The following is a 20,146-nucleotide window of genomic DNA, read 5'->3' as shown; positions in this document are numbered from 1 at the left end:
GTATTATGCAGCTAGCTAATACTTATTAAACAGATAGGGCTGTCATTTGAAATGCATGGTGGAGCCTGGGATAAACCATGTTATTTTCCAGTGCCCCCGTGGGACCCGCCATGTTGCAGCCTCCATTTCTGTGAGTTGCTACTGACACTTAAAAAAACTTTGTTGTGGTTTCTAAACACTCCTTTGTGCTTCAAAGAATGACTGCAGAACTCTCTTCTTTAGACTGCCAGCTCTTGAGAGACTACTAACTGTCAGAAGAAATCAGCCCCTAAACAAACTAAACAGATGCTCCACGTAGCTGCACTGACCATTACGGTACTTAAGCCAGCCTCGTTCTAGCCAATTCACTTTCTCATCCAGCTGCAGCAAAATAGAGGCAGAATTTCCAATTTACTTGTGATCCAGCCTCTCACAGGTTGACAGTCCTGCATTAATGCTACATTGACCAGATAAGAGCATCCTGGCAATGAAACAATGAAAATGCCAGAAAGGTATTTTGTGCTATATGTTTAAATATATATATATGTAAAATATATAAAAACATATATATTTAAAACAAGGGAATAGAACTAGCCCTGGCTTTTCATTTTGCCTTCAACAGTAGTGCCTTCTACAGCAGATGAAGCAAGTGGAGAAACCATCTCGGTCATCATACCTCCCTCATTCTTACTTTGTTCAGCACTGGGGCAAGAGAGAAGAACAAACTTTACAGCATGCCACTTACTCCAGACCATCAGCTACCGGGAAGGCTAAGGGCTGTTCATATAGATTCCATGTACTCAGGGAGCAAGAGACATGTAGTTCAGTCATTTCTGTCACTACACCACTTCCAAAAAGAAGACCTGTAGTTTGAGATCATGTCAACAGTACTTGGGGTCTAGGCTATACTCATGTTCCCCCTGAATGGCTGTGGTAGGGACAGTTACAAACTGATTCCCTAAGCTCCTTTTTTTTTTGTTTAGCTTTAAAAATATGCATCACACTCTAACTGCTGGACTCAGTTTTGCCAATAATTTTCTAAGTAGTTATGTTGACTCAACCCTCCACTTGGTTTCCTTAGTGTCCCAGCGTATTTATATTCCTGGAGTACAATACTCACTACAAGTAAGACTATAGTTTATATTCAGTCTCTTTTATGCAGAAAGCCTTTTTTTGCTCTGTTTACTTGCTTTGCCCAGTGGGATGGTAGTCAGTGACTAGGTGTACCATACACTAACACTTTAAAAATAACATGTAATATTCATTACTGCATCTCACCCGAATTCCCATGTAAATCCTGCTGCATCAACAAACCTATAAACTCTCTTACACAGACACACAGTGCGTTGCTTAGCCAGTACAGGCTCTCCATGCTGGATACAACATGCAAGGTTCTTCCCTTGATATGGGATGAGCGCGGCACTGAATAACCACAGCAGACTAAGCTGGCAGTTTGTATTCTCACTAATACCCAGTTATTTCCTTAACATTCATGCTTCTGATTCCATTCTTTTTCATGCAATATAATAGTGCTGAATGAGAATGATAGGACCTTTCTGACAGTCATTTCTGATTAACGCCTGGAGGAACCAATTTGCCAGGTAAAGATACTTCTGAAAAAGCGGGCATCAGTTGTATACGTCTTCCCCTTCTCTATTTTTGTGTATAGTTATTTAATACTGCATTCATGAAGTAATCCCACCCTATGCCTAACTGGATGTTTGAGAGGTTTCTGTTTTACTAATTCAAGTAAAAGAAGAATAAATGACTACAATGTAAACACCACAAAAGGACAGTCATCATCTGTTTAAGGTCTTATTACTGGTTTGAATCTGTAAATTAACCCCTGCTATAACAGCTTGTCATGTTACTTGCCCCGACAAATGTTTCCCAGAACTCCCATCTCCACTCCCACCCCCCCCAAAAAAGTGAACAAAAGCTCCAGTGGTGAATATATTTCTAGGACACTAACAAAACTTTTAGTAGTTCTCCTAACCTGTTCCCAGTCTTTCCAAAGGATTCTGCCTGAGCAGCAGGGTAATGAGATCCTGAGCATCTGGAGGTGGTGCTTCATCCTTTTCAGGCCAGTTGATTTCATCTAGCAAAAAAGACAGTTGTTTCTTATTATTTAATTCTGATCCCAACATTCAGAAAAAGCTATCTAAAACTAGCATTGTAAGCTAACAGTGAAGTCAGAGTTAAGACAACTTTTCCAAATTGCTCTGTTGCATACCAATTACTTCTGATTTTAATATTCTCTACACAGATTTAGTAAACTTATTTTTATGCTCCCATTTTCGTCAGAAGTATCCTTTAACCCAAAACAGTGTTTAACAGCAAAATACAGCAATGCTTGGCTCGCGGAAAAGTATTGCAAAATTTCATCAGGCTTGTATGTTGTCCTTTTTCCCCGATGTCCCCCCATTCCCCTGCCAAATCATTATGGTTTAAATTTTAGTTCTGTTCATTGGAAATTGCTGATAAGATGGACACAGCTGACTTGACCCAGCAGTCACTGCTTACATCTGTAGTTCTCTAATGCTAGACATTCACTAAAGTCACTACTCCCATGACTAAGGGCTGAGGTATTGGCCTCTGCTCTGGAGAGATCCATGCCAAGGTAGCTTTTTTCCAAGTCTCTCATGCTTGAGAGGAAAAAACTCACTCTTCTGATTCTCACATTATTAAGCCTTTTGTACTTCTTAGGAAGTTGCACTTAAATCCTACAGTCACAATATTAGACTGTGCAACATCCAGGTAGTGCTGAATAAAAATTCTGCCAAACCCTGATTTAAATTAAACAGTGGAAAACAGTGCCAGTTTCAAGAGCAACGTGAACTTTATGACAGCTTACACAGCTATTCTCATCTGATTTTTAGCAGAAGCTGCATCTACAAGTGTAATATATTGCAGGTTTAGACAAAACTCTGGAAAAGTTTCTTGGAAGGTACAAGGATTTCAGCATCAGAGAGACAGAATACTAAGACCTCAGAAAACAGAGAAGGCTGTTAAATATTGTGTTGTAATTATACGACCTAGATTTTTTCCTTTAAAATGGTCTCCATTGAAGACATAATGATCAGAATTTACACAGGAGTTTCACCTTTGCATTTTGGAATTTGAAGAAAGGTACTGAAATAAAAAGGCATGAAACGTAACCCATTTCTGGAGGTTTATTTTTAAACCCTACCATTTTAGATACCTAGTTTACACTGAAGCTTCCCACCATTTACTCATAAAACTTGAGGGGAGGAAAGACAAACTATAATAAAGAAGAAAGAAGCTAAGATGAGGGGGCTAGAACGAGTAGATTGTCAAGTTGAATGCAGACTTCACCAACAGAAACTGGAAAAAAATTCTGTGCTATGGTTTGGGTTCTGTAACATGGCTTTTTCAGTTGAATACAACGGGACCATATATTTTAGCACAGGAAACTTATCCAAGGAAACAGTTCTCTTGCAGATATTCACAGTAGGAATGATTTCAGGAAGACATTTAAAATCAAAAGGAAAAGCATGACAATCAAACGTTAAAACAAGAAAGTAAGCTGACCAACAGTGTTGTAGAGTAAGTGGGAATGGATCAGGTTTGCAAAAATACACTTCCACAGATAATTTGACATGATGCTTTATAAAGTGTAAAATTAGTGCAACGTGAAATAAAGTCTAAAGTCAAATTTGGTCATTAATTTTAAACTATCCCTCCACACCCTCCCAGCCAGGCAGCATAAAGATAAAAACACATGTGCATGTGTCTGGAAATGCAATAAAAACATGAGTTATTTCCATGTTTATCTGCCTACAGCTTCCATTGCAGTCTAAATCTGATTTCGAAAAAAAAGCATGAATAAAGCTGCACTGCAGCCACGAGGCATTGAGAACAAAGCCGGCATTTGCTGCTCACATTAATTAAACAGTTGATTCTCCTTGCCACTCAGGCTCTGGCGTATCACATCAGAAAACTGCACTGTTATAAATCCATAAACAGCTAGGGTGTTTTATAAGAAGGCAGCTCTGCTATACTACAGGCAACTCTCAAATACATTTCGTTAAAGTTTGCAAACATGTCTGGCTTTTAATGTCAGAGGCAGCGAAAAGTGAGATGATGACAGACTAATTCCTTTTGTTCAAAGGGGATTTGACGAGTTCTCAGAGAACGAGGAACTGGAGGTTCAGTTTAGTTTTGTCTCTGTTGGGTTTGTTTGTTTGTTTTGGTCTTAGTTAGCGGACCTCTTAGGCAGACTGTAAAACAGACTGGGAAATATTCAGTAACAGAGGTGCTATTCTGTTGAACTTTCAGCATAAATAGAGGCCTTCTACATCTATGCATCTGGGAAATTTATGGAAACAGCAGGTAGGATAGTAAATGATTCTGTTTAATTATCATTCAGTTTTGCCACAAGCCACAAAACAATACTTAGGGTCAGCTTGCAGGTTAAGATCTAAAAGGTTATTGAATTTTAAATGAAAGAAGAACAGCTGTTACAGAAATAACATTACACTAGAACAATCACGAATGAAATCATTAACAATCTGTGAATTAAATTTGTTTCCTTCTCTTTCTCATTATTTATTATTTGAGAGACATTTGTTTTAGGGTTTTATCACATCTTTGTTAATTTCTTCATTGTGTCATGAGGCATTTTCCCATTTATGCAAATTTATTTTAACCACTTCTTCTCTGGTATAATTTCTTTACTAAAGACTGTAAACACTGTGCCATGGAGGCACTACTTTTCTACTAATTCTGCTTTCGTTTTTCAAACAGTGTAGCTTCGTCATTGTACTCTATTTTACTGCACTACTGTACTCAGTAACAATATATGGTAAATTCAGCTTTTAATATATATTTATTCTTACTGCTTTGACAGCAAATCAAATATTACAGTATTGAAATAATGGTGTCTTTTTTTGAGCAAAACTAGCTTGAAACTTAGTGTATCGATAAAGCTGTAAATACCTTTACTATTAACATAAATTGAAATTTTTGACAGCAAACTAGGAAATCTGGTTCTTTGTGATGATCCTTACCACTGATTACTTGTCCAAACAGCTCTTCTGGTGTATCTCCAAAGAATGGCACACACCCAACAAGAAATTCATAAAGAATAATCCCCATAGCCCACCAGTCCACTGGTTTTCCATAACCCTGTCTCAGTATTACTTCAGGAGCTATGTATTCAGGTGTACCACAGACCTAAAACAAAAGAAAACAAGCATGATGGGAAATGCAGTCTAGTTCCGTCATATCATTTGTACCTCTTGAAATGTAAAATAATGTAGAAAAATAGAAAAATGAAATTCAGTATATTTTAGGCTGTTGAGCTTGCATAATGCATTTTTAAATGACCTACCTACACATAGAAGTAATCACATTTACATGTCTGTCATGCAAGGGACAGTTTGTTTTTCATACATGCGAGACTGTCACAGCAAATATTTTATTTAATTTAAACATATCCTTATCTTTAAAAGAAAGTTGTGACAGTTTTATCTTAAGTAACTTTTACAGCGAACAGATTGTGAGCAATGGTAATGAGGCATGCTTAAAGGGAAATGGGCCATATCAAGGATTTTAGCACCCTTGGTTGTACAATGCATCATGAGCTCCACAAGTACTCTGCTGAGACTTCTGAATTCCTTATAAAAACAGTTTTCCATTTGTCTCTCTCACAGGCTCACTTGCACACAATTAAGTTGTTCATCTTACTAATAGACCCAAATGTAGAAAGAAAAAAGACTACCATAATCTGCAGGGCATCAGAAGAAGTAACTGACACACCACCAGAACACCAATGCAGAAATAACAACAGCTTATGTGGTATTACAGTACATTTTGCTGCCAAAACATCACTTCATTCAAACAATCAATGTAAAAGTGAAAAAGGCTGTGTCTTACTTGTTTATCAAGGAATTCTCTGGCATCCTTCTCAATGTGACCCTCATACAGATTGGTAGTCAAACTCATTAGCCCCACCTTTGACAGGCCAAAGTCTGTAAGCTTTATATGGCCCATGGACGTTACCAATAAACTGAAAATTAGAATGATTTGATGTTACTGTGATATAATGCAAAATTATATCCTTATTATTATTATTATTATTATACTCAAAATTATATCCTTATTATTATTATTATACTCAGAGGGAAGTGTTTCAACAGCACTGCAAAAATATAAAGACAGATTAAAAAGAAATTTAACCAAGTACAAAACAGGTTAAGAATATGACAGTCACAAACGTGTTACTGTTGTTATAAGATGTAAATGAAGTTTCTATATGCAATTGCACGTCATCTTAGAGAATCAACTAAGTGTTAAAAGTTAATGCTAGATTATTTGAACAAAAAGAAATAGTAATTCTGAAAGAACTGGAATAGAATTAATCCAGCTTTTGAAGTGAGGTGGGCATTTTCTGCTTGTAGCAAGCTGGGTCATTCATTTGAAAAGAACTCAGCTATTAAGTTAGCTGGTAACACTACACTGGCCTGAGGTGTCATGCCGTGAAGGTATTTTCAGCCAACAGATGTGACTGATTTTTTTTTTTTTTTTTTAAAAAAAAGTGAAATGGGGAGAAGATTAATGGAGATACAACAGCCATATTTTTCACTACAAATACATAGTGGAAAGCCTCTGTATTTTTAAATACTGGGAAAAGAAAAAAAAAAAAGGAACAGGAAAGATTTCCATAGTGGTCAATCTTACTTTTATAAATGCAAATAGTAAAAACCTGCATGTTGTTGATACTTTGTATTAACCTGTTTTTAAGCATACTTAGATCTTTTCCTTAACATCCAATATGCAAAAAAAACCATTTCAGCCCTCCATTCAGCCAAAAAAACATGAACATTTTTCTTTATCTATTCAGATAGCCTCTTCCATCTTAAAGGACTTTAAAGAACGCTTTTGGAAACATACATTCCCTGTAATTGCAGATAATGAAAATTCACATATTGGGCAGAAATTGTAAATCCATGTAACATTTATGATATTAAAAAACAAAACATTTCTGGTACAGCAAAATTACACTTTTCTTATTTTATCTAACCATCTCAAGGTACTCTTTTGGTTATATTCTATATACGTACTTGTCTGGCTTCAAATCCCTGTGTACAATTCCATAATTATGAAGGTATTCCAAAGCCAGAACAGTCTCTGCAAAGTACATCCTTGCCATGTCTACAGGTAAGGGACCCATATTCTTCATCAAAGTAGCACAGTCTCCACCTGTGGAAACAGGACAAATGTTCCAAATGATGCCATAAATTCTGAGGTGTACAAGCATAATCCATATATGCTGCAGAAGCAGACACAAATTGCAGTCATATATGCTGATTTTCCAGTCAGATGACCCAATTTAACATGCAAGCACACTAACTACTGAACTGAAAAAACAGCATGAAGCTGGGATAGAGTGGTACAAGAGTTCAGCTGGAAACCAATAAAACCCATGCTTCTACTTAAAAAAACCACCACCAACAAAAAACAGTTCAGAACCACAGCCTCAGCTGCAAGTAATTCATCTTTCACAGTCTTTGTCCACTGTCTTCCTCCAACGTCAGCACCTTTCCGAATTTCGTCCTCTTCCTTTGCAAAAAATATTGCAAATACCGCAAGACATGCTAATGAAAATCTGAACTCCAGAAAAGTTCATTTTCACATGAACTTTGAGTGGTAAGATGCTTACAATTACAGTCTACGAAAAACTTTATTCAAAGATCAGTTATCCCCCATTATAGCCAGAGAAAAAGTGTTTTAAAAGACCTCACTAAGGGACAACGAATGGAAAAAAAAGCCACCTTATTCTTAAATTTAGATCCTGAATTGTAGTGCCAGCATACAGAGGACACACAGGGTATTTCCAGTGTACTGCAGGGATTACATTTCTTTTCTGGTGTGACAAAAACTTGCTCTTCCCTGTAAACCAGAACAGACACTTTACCTTCTACATATTCCATGACCATACATAAATGACGTCTTGTTTCAAAGGAGCAATACATGCTGACAACAAAAGGATTTTCTGCAAATGTCAGGATATCGCGCTCAACAAAAGCCTGTTGGATCTGGTTTCGAAGGATGAGATTTTGTTTATTAATTTTCTTCATGGCAAATCTTTGTCTGGTTTCTTTATGTCTCACAAAATAAACCGCACTGAAGAAGTCCAAAAGGGGGAGAAAAAGAAAAAGCACTAAATGTATTAAAAATGTATTTTTAAAAATATACATTTAACAAATAAATACATGCAATATATTACATATATCCAAAACATTGTAAAAAGACTTGGTTTTAATCTAATGGAGTTGACAAACCTTTCAACATTACAGAATAGCTGAAGACCTCATTTTGTTTCATCATCAGGATCAGTTTCAGTCAACACAAATTAGTACACAAACTGAAAACAAACAAACGAAATAGCCTACCCCAACAGAAACAAACACTCTCAGCTCAGAGTCTGGGAGTTTCCATCAGCAAAGGATTATATATGGAAATCAGCCATGGCACAGTGATAAAAATCATTCTGACAAATGCTTATTCTATAAGTGTGCAGTCAGACAATTATGACTCAGACTCTGTCCAGGGGATTTTAAAACATGTCACAGGTTTCTCATGAAGGTTACTCAGAATTTGCTCGATGAGGTGGCTCCCTCATTGCCAGGTGCAAAATGCATCATCTTCTGTACTTGTTCAGAACCTGAGATCAGCACTGATCCGTATCAGAGGTAGGTCATCAGTAGGTAATCCAAAATAAAGATCACTTTAACAACATGGTAGTATGGGATTAAGATGCATCTTGACCTGCAGAATTTAACTGTAGTATTGGGTATAAAGTTTCCTATAAACTTGGTTAGATAAGGTCAAGGTACTGGGGGAAGCAAAGTTAAAGAAAACCTCACATGGACAAACATTCTTGTTTTCAAGGCTCAGGAAAAAGAATCAACCTGCCATGAAACACGGACATAGGACATGACTGCTGCATTTCTCAAAATCCCTTGGGGCAAATCCTAAAAACATATACCTTGCTTGAAATCCACTCTGCAGCATTTAATGCTTATAGCATCTCCAGTATATGGTTACCACAGTAGTGAGTGATTATGGAAAGAAAGGACAAAAAGGAGAAAAGAGAGGGAAAAACAGGACTCAGTTATGTAGTTTTTAAATTCAATTTGTTGTCCCCATGAGGTCCAATTATCAGCATACAAGTATTTAAGTACAAAAAGCAATTTTTGCCTTACTATTTTTATGAAAACATCTTCACACTACTACAAAACTTACAGACACTGGAAAAATCAACACTTTCTACTTTCCTTTGTGGAATATTTTTTCTAGACAAGAAAGTTTCTCTTATTCATTCTAAAAACTTTCAATAGTCCCTTGCTGTTTGTTGTCTGAACGTAGGGTAGGTAAAAGACATTACACCATCATGAAACTAGGGGGAAAGCACCTTGGGCAAAACCAAAGACAAACCCCACCCTTAGTGCCTCCTACTAAGTCTTGCTCCTTGCCCCTCCCAAGCTCAAAGAAACACCAAGTTATACAACTCCAGTACTCCTCCCTGCTGGCTTCATGACTTTTGTCCTGCAGCTCTTCCTACCACTCCCATTACACTCATTTCTTTCTCCACCTCTTCTGTACAACTCGTCCTTTGCTTTTCTTTCCTTTATGTTCTGTTTTTCCTCTCTCTTTTGGTACTACCTGCTGTTCATCTGTCTTAAATTTCTTAACCTCCTGTAATTTCATCTTTTCTTTTCCCTTTTTCAGTTCCTTTGTGCATTTTTGGCTTGTAGAAAAGTGGGTCTTTCACACGCCTGAAGTCTCAACGCTTTAAAAAAATGAAACACCTATTTTCCTATGGTAGCATCTGTAGAGTTGTTGCTACTGTATTTAAAGATGAAAAACTGGTAAGTTTGAACTATTCAATCCAGTAAAATATCTGAGACATGCTGGCTACTTTTTCAGCAGTTCTCTAAATTACTTTCTCTAGCCTTATAGTTGCAGGCAGATAATTGTATAAATTTGCGCTAGAATTCAGTTATCCACAACTCCTTAGAAAAAAAATCAGCATGCCATATTCACAAGACAAATGCAACACAGTTCTCTCTCTTGCACTTAGATACACATACTCTGTTTATACGATACAAAGTGATTTTAAAAGATCTTCAATATACAAAAATGCATATCATTACTTATGCACACCCTATGTTGTCTCTCACAGTAACCTGAGCAAGCATCATTATAAAGAAAACTGTGCCCTGAGCAGAAGCAAAGTATTCCTATTGCAAACTACCTCTCTCCCTTCAGGATGCTCCCAATTCACAGTAGCTATGCATTTCCCTAGCATACCAGTACTTAGCAAGGCACGGTCTGTTACAACTGCATCCTGTACACTGAGACACATGTGGTTCTCAGCTCCCACTCTTTGGAAGGCAGTATTAGAATTTGCTGAAATGTGACTATAATGATATATAGAAAATGCAACTCTTCCCCTCCCCAACATTAAATTAAAAAAAAAAAAGAAAAAAAGAAAAAAAGAAAAGGTTGTGCATTTGAAATAAAACAACACAGCAACCTTCCTGGGACCTCAACTTAATCTAAAAAATGGAAAGCTTGGAGTAAAGCAGCACATAGCTACCAAGACATCGAAGACGCTGAACTTCCAAGTACAAAGACGAGATCAACCACAGTGAGTTCTGCTACACATTGACTTGGTTTTATTTTGAACCCTTACTTGCCATCTTTGAAGTATGCTTCTGCTATTGAATAATAAGTCATGAAGAAGATTGGGATGGCCTTTCTGTTTCCCTTTCCGTTCCCTGAAGCTGTTCCTTGCTACACTCTCCTAATTCCTGCACTGAACTCACTCTCTTTTCCCCACAGGCTGACTATCCTCTGTTGCTCTCTATTCTTTACTTTTCAGGATGCTATTCCCGGAGCATTAGACAGAAGTTTATCTTTGCTTTATATGTGCTTTTATAAGAACACAATACCTCACTCCCATTTTCCTGGCATTGATCACTAAATGCTCAGTTCATAATTTTTGGTATGTTATAAAGAGAACTGTAAATTTGAGGATTCCTTTAATACAAGAGAAATGTATTAGGAACACCCAGAACATTTGATTGCCCTCTCCATCCACTCAAGGAATTAATAAATTCTGGGATTGTCCAAACACTGCCTCCTTCCACTTCCAACGTAAGTCTTTCACTCAGCTTGAACAAGCATTTCTATAACACCTTTAGATAGGCACAAATATAAAACACTATGCACATGTGTTGAGATGACAAGAAAAATGAAAACAATGTTTAACTTCATTCTTGAATTGCTTCAACTTAACTAATATTCAACCTACACTTCAAATCCTACAACAAAAATTCCTGTTTTTTCCTTAAATTACTCACAGACTTCAGGCCTAGTTTACTAGACCTAGCTCTTCCATAACTTCAACTCTTAGATATATTTTACAATCTCGTCTACATTCAGTGCCTGAGGTTAATGTTGCCATGTGACTTGCTTTGACCTGATTCTCTAATTTGTCAAAGGACCTTGAACTCCTTGTGGAAACAAAGTTACTGTACTTTCTATATTCACTGTTTAAAAGTTACAGCTGCTAACCAAGCACTATGCTTCATTTTCACAAGCAACTTCCTGAGAAGAGACTGCTAAGTTCTGTACTACCCTAGAATTATGTCTGAATTGTCTCCAGTGCAGGGCAGCCATTTGTGAGGCCACGATTCATATCACAGCACTACAGTAAGGTTTACAGATAGTTATTTAAGACCAGGACTCACAAGCAACACTGTACCACCTCCTAGCTAGAAAATGTGCATCACCACATCAGATTTATTTGTGGGCAAGGAAGTAATGCTGCCAAAAGCGCCGCAGCATTCCTAAGATAAGCATCCAGTGTGGTGTAGGTGAAGTGCACAGCTTCGTCTCAGCAACATTTTGGATATATCCTATTCTGCACAGTAGCGTACAAGATGCTAGCCATCTGAGAAAGAACAGGATAGCTGTGATTTGTGGTACTAGTCCTATTTGTATCAACATGTCACATATTTTGGCCAGACAAACCATCTGTCCATGTGTAACTGAAACAACTTCTTCTACCTTTATGGCAGCCAGTAAACACTGATGCACAGTGATGAAACCACTGTCAGATTTTCTGTAAATAAGCTCAGTAAGAACTATTCCGTATTTGGAAAAGAAAAGCTTGAGAAACTGAGTTCTTCACCAGTTTGTAGCACACTGCACATTCAGGAACGACACAATTTGAAACCCTCAGTACTGTAACAACCTTTCTCCACCATCAGAGAAGATTGTATTAGCTATCAATATTAGATCCTCTCATAAGTATTAGCTACAAAAGAAAGAGTACACTTGGCCTGTGCTGTACTGAGAAGGGAGGCTCACTCTAGAACAATGAAGTCCATGAGTTCAAAGTTCACTATTTTGTGTAAGCCCACAATGAATGATGAATATAAGATACCTAGCACAGAAACTGCCAGCCTTGTTTTTAAGCTGCTCTTTAAAGCTATGGGCATCTAGGAGCCAAAACCTCTTAATCTATGTAGACCAGTCACCCACAGGGGTAAAAGGTAAGAAAAAAAAAAAGGAATACAGTTTATTTGATCTGCAGTCCTCTCTGAGGTGGTGCTATTTAGTACCATTCTCAACTCAGCTAAACATGAGCAAGTAGAAGAGACAATAATGTGTATTCACAGGTTAGGGGCAGCAGCTGCTAAAGCCAACATTGCTGATGAGTTGTGAAACTTATCTAGTGACACAATTAGCCAGTATGCCCTGTACATATTCATTACACACATCTCTTTCTGTAGAAGTGAAAACACTCCTGCCATATGCGGTATCATGTATTTGCTTTAAGGAGACACAAACATTAGTAAAGACCAACTGAACTAACATCACTCCCCTCCCTGAAATCAAACAATCTTTATTTTGTTGAGCTAGCTCAGGAGAGCAGGCTGATGCCACCTTAAAGAGGGGGACTACTTGCTACCTCTCAGAAGCTGAAAAACGGAAAAAAAATGTTGCTTTGAGTGCAGTAAAAGTTTAATATTTGACAAGTATAAAAAGGAAAATTTTGGCTGGCTGAAAACAAGTCAGATAGACAGCTTGTGAAACCATTAGTGACTTGGCCAGTGTCCTACATGTTTACTGATTCACAGCTTGTTTAACTTCTTGTATATTCCCAGCCTGATACACCTCATCTACTATACAGTCATTTAATTGCACTACAAATGAGTTTACCCAAACAATTAAAAGCAGAGAAATCCTAAGATATTTACTCAAACCTTCACAAAACCAATAGCTTATATTTAAACTCATCAAGTTTAACGTATCTGACAAATCTCTGCTACAGCATGCCAAGACCAACAATCACCCTGTCAAGCAAAGCTTTCCATTTCACTAATGAAGGCAAGAACACCACAATAAAGTCAAAAACACCAGAATGTATATATATATTTTTTGAAATGCTTCAGAAGGAAAACCTCCCTTATATTCTCAAAATAAATATTATAATAGCATACTAAATTTAATATGTCAGAGCACAAAATATGCCCACTGATTGAGAATAAATCAATGAAGCTCATGCAGAATTCACACATTCACGTTATTTCAAAAAGTTAATGGCCTGGAAAAGCATAGAAGTAGGAAAAAACCCTTGTAGCATAGTAACAGTAACTTATTTCAGCTGCTTATACTTGTAATAAAGTGCAATAAACGCCTATGGGTCAGTTTATTGCATTGTATTCACAGATGAACAGATATTGTTGCTTAATTACACTTCATTTTGTAGATGGCTTAAAAAATATACAGGTAACAGTGATGTGCTCCCCTCTAAACTTTGCTGTAAGTTTTGAAAAAAACAATCACCAATCGTCAAGAAAAAGAACATATGATACTCATCAGAAGTCTGTTAATAATACTGTCCCTTTTATCTGACTTAGCAGAGAAATTCAAGCAAACAAATTCTTAAAAAAGTGATATCCTAGAGAATTTGAGTTCAAGCCTCAAAAACTTTGCAAAACTTTGAGCAACGTTAAAGACAAGGTGCTAACATCACTTTTGAAAGTGATGAGCAAATACTTTAAAAAGTCTATTTCCATACAGTTCACTGAATTTATTCCTTTTCCTCTAAATTAGTTAGTATTTGGCTGTATCTTTTTCTTTCTTGTTGATTTTTCTTGTAAGAAGTAACCATTTAAACCAAAAATCCCAACCAATAAAACGCACTTTGTTGTTGTTTGCTTAAGCATGGAAACAATAGCACTCCACTAAAGCTGATTATTACCACCAGCATATCTCTGTTTCAACAGTCAACAAAGGCTACAATGATTCATACAGAATCCAGATACACTCCAAGCTGTTCAACCTCAATCAGCTCTCCCTTTCCTCACAAATTTATGGGGGTCTCAACAAATTTTTATGACATCTATGACAATTTTACCTGTTATGCGTATTAGAAAGGTGTTTCACCCAGTAAGTATTTATTTTCCCTGCCACAAGCACAAGAAAAAATATCCTACATGCCCACATCGTATGTGGAATAGAAAGCCTGGGCTTTTCATCCTTACTTGTCTCTTGTTTCAAACAGATAGCTCTCTCCAGTCTGTATTTCTTAATGGTTCATCAGGACTTCTTCTGGCTTTAAAATGTATGGAGCAAGAGCCCCAGGACTACTGCACCTCTGACTTCTGGTGGCCAGCCTCACACTGCTGGTTGCAGCATGCCTGTCTGCCACCACTCCCTCTTTTCTCCATTGCACACCAACCTAAAACTATAAGAAGCTGGGCAGGTCCAGTGACTCAGACACCCTTTTCTCTGACATGGACCTACCCCACATGGTTCTTCTTCTCTTCCTCCAGTAAGACAAAGAGGAAATTGGGTAGGAGATGAAAGAGGGAGGGAGGGAGCTAAGCATCTGCCAAGGGAAGGAAGAAGGGATGTAGCCAGGGAGTGGAGCAGCAGCTACTGCTAAGTGCCAGAAGAAAGGCTTTTGAAGTCTTAGGGTAATTTGGAGAAACCAGCATACAGTAATGAGTTTGCCTAGGGAGAAATTCTGAGAAAATGAACTGTTAAGAGGTTGAACATTGAAAAGCTGTATTTGGATGTTTACATAACTTTAATGCAAATTATGCTATCTCCTTCAGGCTTTTTGCTGAACTATGTAAGCAGGTCTGGACACAAGTAATACCCTCCACATACGTGGTCATGATGAGAAGCAATAAACACCGCCCGTCCCACCAGAATTCGGGGTTGCCTTTACCTAAATATGACCAGGGAGAGGCATTACTGTACCCATAATCCTCAGACCATTAAAAAAGCATGCATAATTCCAGTGAGTATATCACGGGTGCTTTCTCTTCTATGTACAGGGTCTTTTTAAAGACTCCTATCAGATAGCTGCTGTTTCCCACCTCAAGTACAGGCAGCACAGAGTAGAGACAGTCTAATGTGATTTGCACTGAGAACAGCACAGCCCTTTCCTTCACTGCTGTTCCGTGACATGACCTCGTTTGGTGATGGGCTTCTGAACTCCAGACAGAAAACTATTTTGAACCAATACAGCTCTCAGGTTAGATCAACAACAGTTCCTATTCTGACACATTTTAGTGTTGAGAAGGAGCCAAACAAAGGTCTTATAGGCAGCACCTGATCACAAATAAGACTAAAGACAGGAATTCTGTCTACTGGCAGGCATAATCCCTGCAGTGTAATTCCACAGAATAATTCGTGTTCACTTAAGGCTTGTGCTAATGTAATTCTCACTTGGTCTTCCAGGATTATCTGCAAACGACTCACATACCACTGAGAGGTAAATTATGTACTTTCCAAGTACTCAGAAAATTCAACCAAGAAACAGTAATTCCTTGAAAGTTGTCTTGGTAAAATCTGAGGATAGGTGAGAGTCCACAGAGAAGGAATAAAGCAGTTTAGTGCTACTTATGGAAATTTGTTTCTACTTTACCAGTATTTTTAGGTCAAGTAAGCACTTTTTAACAACCTGTCTCCCTTAAAGATGCAGTTTCATTCTGTTTCAGATCTGCATAAACATCAGCTGTTTCCAGTGTTAAAAAGGTGGCTTTAAGTCTATCTTTTAACTTATTCAGATTTAATCTTTGGCATTATATGAAACCTATTTCTGAAAAATCTTTGTGATATAATATTTAATATATTAATGTACTACAGTATACAGCAATTCATCATTGCTTAGGAGGCTACCAAAAAGTTTTTCTTATGAACTGCAAGTATTAGCAACTAAGGAGGAAAGCAGAATTAAGAAAACAGCAGTGCAAACAACTCCCTCCCATAACTATCCCTGCAGAAATAATGGGAAGTTAGGCAAAAACGAAATGCAAAAGGGTTGTTACACTCAAAGATTACTCACCCATAAGCTCCATTACTGATCAGTTTAATGGTTTCAAAATCACTTTCCCGAGGTTTCCTCCGGAGCTGCAGTGAGGTATTAGAGGTCTTCAAAGTAAAAGAGAAGAACACAGTTAGCACAGTATTTTATTTTACTTTTTTCCCCCCCCAAAATTAGGGAAAAATAAAAAACAAACCAAAGCATCAACTATCATGAGTCTGTCACATCCAGATGAACTGCCTCTGAAAGCTCAGGCCAGTTGACAACACAGCTGCTAAAATGAGGGACCTGAGGAGTTCTTGAGGCAAAGCTGCCTTTTTACTAAAAAGGTATCTGCTATATTGGAGCTGTCTGTCTCCTCGCCTACATACCAGGGTTACAGCAGATATGCATAATGACTTCTGATAAAGGAGTAATGAGCAATTCTTATCTGGAGTTACACACTTCTGTGAATCCCACCAGGCACTCTCTGGCCACTGCCCTCCCATTTGAGTAAGTCTGATTCTGTACCGGTACAGCCTGGTAGTAACGGAAGCAGATGAGCTCTTGCTAATGCAAATATTTTGTACATTTCTAACTAATGTTAGGACTGTGATACAATTTAGCACAGACTGTGGAAAGAGGCACAAAGAAAAATATGGAGGATAAAAATGCAATACTTCTACCATGATAGGGGTCACTTTCACCTACTTATATGCCAGAACATTTTCAAAATGGAGTTGTCTTGAATATTGTACAACCTTCTTTCTAGCTGTAATTTTAATGAATCTTGAAGATATAAGTGTAAATTAGAAATGCAGGATGTGAGGTGCGTGTGTATGTGCAGACTCCCTAGTTCCTTATTCCAAACCCACAAGATCCTTATCATGATGCTTCCCAAATATCCAAAGAGTTCTGTGATCCCTATCTAGGTAGCTCAGTAACAGTTAAAGTTGAAAGTAGATCTGGTTGGAACATTTTCAATGAAATGGTTGCTAAAGAAACATTTCAGTACAAGATTAGTGAATATGTTAATAGAATGAATTACGCAAGAGCAGAAAGAATTTATATATTACATTATTTAGGCTATGTGCCTGCCAGTACAGGATTCTCCCTAATTACATATTTATGATATTGAATGATTCTGTACTTTACTTTTAAGATATGCTTCCTGACACTTTTCATGTGTCATTTTATCTTACATTTATTCCACAACCGCATTTGAGAAAATGTTTCTAGATATTCACCCCACACTCTTCTTTCCTGATATCATTCCATCACACCTCCTCCCCAGTTATATATTCCTTTATTACACTGCACTATCTTTTATTTCTTCAACTTTGTAATTTGCATTTGCACAGTACAAATACTTTCAGAATTACAGTTTCAGTAGCTATTGCTAAGCCAGTCTGTATCTTTATATTCACACTGTAATTCAGAACTTCCCTTCAGCATTTTAGTTATTCTTTCTATTTTTTTTTTTTATCTCCAATTTGTCAATATCCTTCCTCTAAACAGTGCTCAGGTCTAACACAGTATTTTAAATGCAGAAGAATGAAAGCAGCAGAGTGAGAAACGCCCTTCACATTACAACTATGGAAGCCTTTACAGATGGTATTTGGCCAGAAAATCGGAAATCTTCTCAAGATAATAGGACGTTTAGTACAGGATGATGTCCTTCCCATAGCATATCAAAACTAGCTTAACAGATAACCCATGTCTCTATTTTAAACTCTACTAATACTTAAAAATGCCAGTAAAGTATTACTGAACTACCTATGTGACATTCCATTCTCCCCGCTACCCCCCAAATTGCATTGGCTTTTTCTATCCCTTTGCACTGCAAATCAACTGTTAATTGCAAGAACTGCATTTAGTCTGTTGGCTGACATCCAAAGTACACATAACATCTTTTTAAAAGAATTTAAATTGACAGAATTTAAACCCACTGCAATAGCCAGCCCAATCACCTCTACCAACTCATGTTTTTCAGAACAAGCATCTGACAAAATACTACTGTAAGATATCCATTATTGTAGTGAAATATTTTCAAACACCTATTCAAAAGAATAATGCAGCATCTTCCAGACTGCAAACTAACTTTCTGAAACAGGTTATTTGCTAACATGCTCATTTCCTCCTCATGGCTTGACTGTACCTGTTCAGAATCTTTGATCATTAGCTGCCTCTGCAAACAGACTGTCTTAAAACTGCTTTAAAACACTTTATTTCTAAGGAAAGGGTATTAAAATCCTCCTGAAAAGAAAATAATTACAATAAACAGAAATGAAAGAAGCAGTGGTAGAAACTGTAGTAAAACAGCCTTCACGCGGTGGTTACTGCAGCTTCACTGAAGCCAGATAATGCAACATCTAGGAATATAGGTAGAATGTTTTGTTCTGATATTTTTCATGATCCCTCTGTTTGCTGAGCACCATGGTGCTCACCTCTGCAACAGTCTAAGGATTAGCATCTGCTCCATTCAATCAATTTACACATACTAGGACTAAGATACAAGACAGTGAGGGGTAACAACACATTTCTTTTTCCTTGCTCCAATTCAGCAGAAGTAGCATTGTAACAGAAAAACTTACACTTATTGATTCATCCATTTCCAGAGTTTCTGCTGTCCCACTGTCACAGTTAGCTAGCTGAGCTATTTCTAGAAGCAAAGATTAGAATACAGTAAGTATAAATGAAGTACAAGAACTAAAATTTGAGAAATTACATTTTTCCGGAATCATTAGTAAACACGCTGTCCTATCTGTAGTTCTTGCCAAATAACTCTTAGGATCTCTCTAAGCATTTAGGGGATAAATAAATACCACATGGAAAAGGAAGACTTGCTATTCAATGTCCATGTAATCTTCAAACAGCCAAGTACCAATGAAAAGCAATAGTGTTGTGACTGCTGAAATGTTGGAATTCTGTGGTCTGTGTGTGATTTGAGCATTAAGAGAAAGACAGCAATAATGTGCTAAAACTCATGAGAATTGTAGCGTACTAGGTAGGCGTTAATAGTGTGCCCTATCCTTAATGTGCTGCTGAAAGCTTCACAGTTGAAGCAAAAAGCTTCTAGTTCAGACATATACAGATTCCAAATGGTCTGCATCGTATACACAGAAATACTGATTGATATGCCTAACAGAAACAGTTAAAAGCCTTTTTCTTCCTATAAGCTTATCATCTATGGAGTCACTAACATAGACTAGTTCTCTGGGAAATGCTTACATTTTTCAGCTTTACCAAGTTTACCAAGTTGTTCATGCCAGTATTAGTCTATGGTGCAGAGTTCCTAAGTCTATTCTGTACTCAAGTGGCACAAGAACTAAGAATTCCTCTAGGTAATAAAAGCTAAACAGGACAGCTGGTAGCTAAAAGACCCTGGGAAGCTTAGTATTACTTTAATCATATACATAGTTAATTATATACTCTTCAGAGCCAAAGATGCCCATTTTATCAGAGTTATATGACAGAGAAAACAACCTCAAACTTGAGAGATACAATTTTATTGTCAGTACTGTTAACTTACGAATATGAAGAATAACTGAATATTCACATAGAATATCTAAACTGGATTTTTCTACGTAATAAGTGACTATTACAAGTGAAATTCTAGGTAACAATCTGAACAACACTTAGTTTAATCATTAACAGCAAATTAACCATGTAGATAATTTTCTTGTGGAACAGATTTAAGGAGTAACTTTCACACATAATCACTATACTAAAAAAAAACAAACTTTTTTAAAGTGTAAGAATGAAAAGTACTTGAAATACAACTTAAAAAACAACAACAACAAAAAA

At 37.2% G+C, this 20,146-nt stretch overlaps 1 protein-coding gene across 10 annotated transcripts in view; it reads right to left on the bottom strand.

Moving 5' to 3' along the window:
- MAST4 (microtubule associated serine/threonine kinase family member 4) overlaps positions 1 to 20,146 on the bottom strand; it is a 296,749-nt gene that overhangs the window by 21,019 nt on the left and 255,584 nt on the right. For all 10 annotated transcript variants that reach the window (XM_040540215.1, XM_040540216.1, XM_040540217.1 and 7 more), the window contains 7 exons: positions 18,934 to 19,001; positions 16,382 to 16,467; positions 7,919 to 8,127; positions 7,065 to 7,203; positions 5,878 to 6,010; positions 5,010 to 5,175; positions 1,976 to 2,077 (listed from right to left, as the gene is read on the bottom strand). In XM_040540215.1, coding sequence (XP_040396149.1) covers positions 1,976 to 2,077; positions 5,010 to 5,175; positions 5,878 to 6,010; positions 7,065 to 7,203; positions 7,919 to 8,127; positions 16,382 to 16,467; positions 18,934 to 19,001 — 903 coding nt within the window. The remainder of the gene's footprint in view (positions 1 to 1,975; positions 2,078 to 5,009; positions 5,176 to 5,877; positions 6,011 to 7,064; positions 7,204 to 7,918; positions 8,128 to 16,381; positions 16,468 to 18,933; positions 19,002 to 20,146) is intronic.

This window comes from Cygnus olor, chromosome Z (genome assembly GCF_009769625.2).
Source record: "Cygnus olor isolate bCygOlo1 chromosome Z, bCygOlo1.pri.v2, whole genome shotgun sequence".
Classification (NCBI taxonomy): Eukaryota; Metazoa; Chordata; class Aves; order Anseriformes; family Anatidae; genus Cygnus; species Cygnus olor.
This window is presented reverse-complemented; position numbering and strand designations above follow the sequence as displayed.